Source organism: Aureococcus anophagefferens, assembly GCF_000186865.1.
Source record: "Aureococcus anophagefferens unplaced genomic scaffold AURANscaffold_442, whole genome shotgun sequence".
NCBI lineage: Eukaryota > Pelagophyceae > Pelagomonadales > Pelagomonadaceae > Aureococcus > Aureococcus anophagefferens.
The window spans coordinates 4,553-7,347 of record NW_008705923.1 but is presented as its reverse complement, the minus strand read 5'-3'; the positions used below and the strand labels follow the sequence as shown (position 1 = coordinate 7,347).

The window sequence follows — 2,795 nt, the reverse complement described above, 5'->3', positions numbered from 1 at the left end:
AGTCACATTTTTGTTGAACTTCAGCACTTTTGTTGAAGTTAAATCTTGCGATTTCGCGACCCGAACCAGCGACCGCGCGCAAAAAGCCATCGCAAACGTGCAATTAACGCGCGAATATCATCAAACTTGCTTTGATACGACCATAACCCAATTTTGGCCGTGATTTCAGCCCGCGGACCGCCGCGACACCGCGCCCGCGCGCGCGGTCGACGTACAGCCTCTATGGACGACTAATGACTCTGGCTCCGCCGGCCGGAATTCGATGATTGATCTTTATTAATATTTCCTATGGGTGCACCTAGATGTACGTTGATCGGGGCACTGCGCCCGCCTAGCCTCGCTCGTACGTCGCGTTGCCGCGGTGGGCGCATTTTTGATCAGCTGTTGCCCGACCGGTTGCTGCCGCCGCCCAACGAGAACGACCCCGCGGAGGAGATCAGGGGGGGGGCGCGGCGGCCGGAGAGACGCCGGGCTACCTCGAGACGCCGGGCCTCCTTGAGTCTCGCGTCTTTCAGCGCGACGGGCTCGCCCTTCGGGCTCGGGACCTCCGAGGCGGCCGCGGGCTTCTGGGAGCCGCCGCGCGTGTCGCTGTGGCGGTACCGCGCCTCGACGAGCCGCGCGTGGTCGATGGGCAGCGTGAGGTCGATGTCCCCGAGCACGGCCTCGGCCGTCGAGAGGCGGCGGTCGACGTCGGTCTCGTACTCGTACTCGACCTGCTCGTTGATGTAGACCGTGCGCTCCGCGTTGTCCGGCTTGAAGTGCACGTCGCCCGTCGAGAAGACCTTGAGCGTGTCGCCCTCCGTCGCGGAGCTGCTCGTCGTCGCCGGCGACGCCTTCGGGTACGCGGACGAGGCCGCGCGCGTCTACCGAATCGGCCGCGTCTCCGCGGGCTGGGCCGTGGACTTGGCGACGGACGGGTCCGCGGGGACGCGGCTCGCGCTGGCGAGCCTCGACGGGTGGGAGCCGCTCGAGCCGCGCGACGGCGACGCGGCAGCGGCCGCGGCCTTCCGCCGCTTCCCGGCCGACTTCCCGAGCGCGCCCCGCGTCTCCGAGTTGGGGCTAGGTGGCTAACTACGTCGCGCGATGTGGGGGCGAGGTAGCTCAGACCACGTCGGGGGGAATTGGCGAGGGGCGAGGGGCGGCGAGGGGCGAGGGGCGGCAAGGGGCCATCGGTCCGCATGGCCCTTGGGGATGATTTGATCAGCCGTTGCCCGACCGGTTGCCGGAGGATATCGAGAACGACCCCGTGGTGGCGATGCGTCCGCCGCCGCGGCGGCCAAGGCGACGCCGGGCCTTCTCGACGGGCGCGTCTTTCAGCGCGACGGGCTCGCCCTTCGGGCTCGGGACCTCCGAGGCGGCCGCGGGCTTCTGGGAGCCGCCGCGCGTGTTGCTGTGGCGGTACCGCGCCTCGACGAGCCGCGCGTGGTCGATGGGCAGCGTGAGGTCGATGTCCCCGAGCACGGCCTCGGCCGTCGAGAGGCGGCGGTCGACGTCGGTCTCGTACTCGTACTCGACCTGCTCGTTGATGTAGACCGTGCGCTCCGCGTTGTCCGGCTTGAAGTGCACGTCGCCCGTCGAGAAGACCTTGAGCGTGTCGCCCTCCGTCGAGTAGAACTCGACGCCGAACGCGTCCGCCATCTCGTAGCGCGTCACCTTGAAGTTGATGTACGACTGCGACACGTAGGGGTCGTTCCACCACTGGTTGCCCCAGACCTCCGTGTCGAGCGTCGACGAGTCGCAGGTCGTGACGCAGTCCGCGCCGCTCGCGGTCTGCACCACGTTGCCGGACTCCGTGAGGTCGTAGGTCGACGTGTCGTCGTCCGAGTACGTGACCGTGATGTCGCTGCCCGTCACCTCGGTGACCGTCGCGGAGTAGGACTCGCCGTCGTCGTAGAGCGCGGAGACGGCGTCGCCGACCTCGCAGTAGTTGACCGCCGAGTCCGTCACGAGCTCGCCGCCGCTGAGGAGCGCCGACGGGCACTCGAAGCCCCCGTACCAGTAGCCGTCTTCCGAGTACGTGTTGCTCTCGCTGTAGTACGTGCAGCACGTGTGGCTCCCGACCTCGCAGTAGCACTTGGCGCACGCCGACGACACGCCGCCCGTGTTCGCGCGGCACGTCGAAGGGATGCCGTTCGGGCACGGGTACACGCCGCCGCTCGTGCCGGTCTGGCACTCCCAGTCGAACGGCACGACGAAGCCCGCGCGCTCGAACAAGTTCAAGTCGCCCGAGCCCAGGCCGAGCACGCCGAGGCTCTCCCCGTCTTCGAGGCGGCGGCGCATGGGCAGTTGGTAGTCGTCCAAGGTCGAGTAGTCGTCCGGATCGACACCGTGCCCGAGCGTCGTGGTGCCGATGGGCGCGGACGGCGTGTAGGTGTGGTTGTAGACCTGCGGGAGTGTGGATGGGCTGCGAGGCGGGTGCGTGGGGCAGCGTTTGGACGCGGGATCGCACCATCTCCTCGACGTGGTCCAGCGTCGCCTCGATGCTCTCGAGGTCCTCGGAGGAGGTGGCGCTAGAGCTGCTGCCGAAGGCCGCGGCGCCGACAGCGAGCGCGAGGATCGCGTGCATGCTGACTTCGACGTCGAAGGCGGTAGGCCAATTATTGCGGTAGGCACAAAACAATTTTTAGCTGCGTTGTTCAACGTATCAGCGCTTGATCACGTTGATGCAATTTTTGGTGTAATACAATAATATCAAATCACCAAGCCTCTTGAGCCCTGCGATGGCTTTTGCATCGGGCAGCATGCATGCGCTCGCATTCCTCGCGGTTGCCACGACCATCGTCGTCGGCGGCGGC

The 2,795-nt window shown here is 66.7% G+C and overlaps 1 protein-coding gene across 1 annotated transcript; it reads right to left on the bottom strand.

The window, feature by feature from the left end:
- Positions 1-377: 377 nt before the first annotated feature.
- On the bottom strand, positions 378-2,566 carry AURANDRAFT_68828 (hypothetical protein; the record flags this gene model as incomplete). Its single annotated transcript, XM_009044558.1, has 3 exons — positions 378-863; positions 1,303-2,385; positions 2,450-2,566. 3 exons carry the CDS (start codon positions 2,564-2,566, stop codon positions 378-380), a joined length of 1,686 nt encoding a protein of 561 aa, XP_009042806.1.
- Positions 2,567-2,795: the final 229 nt, after the last annotated feature.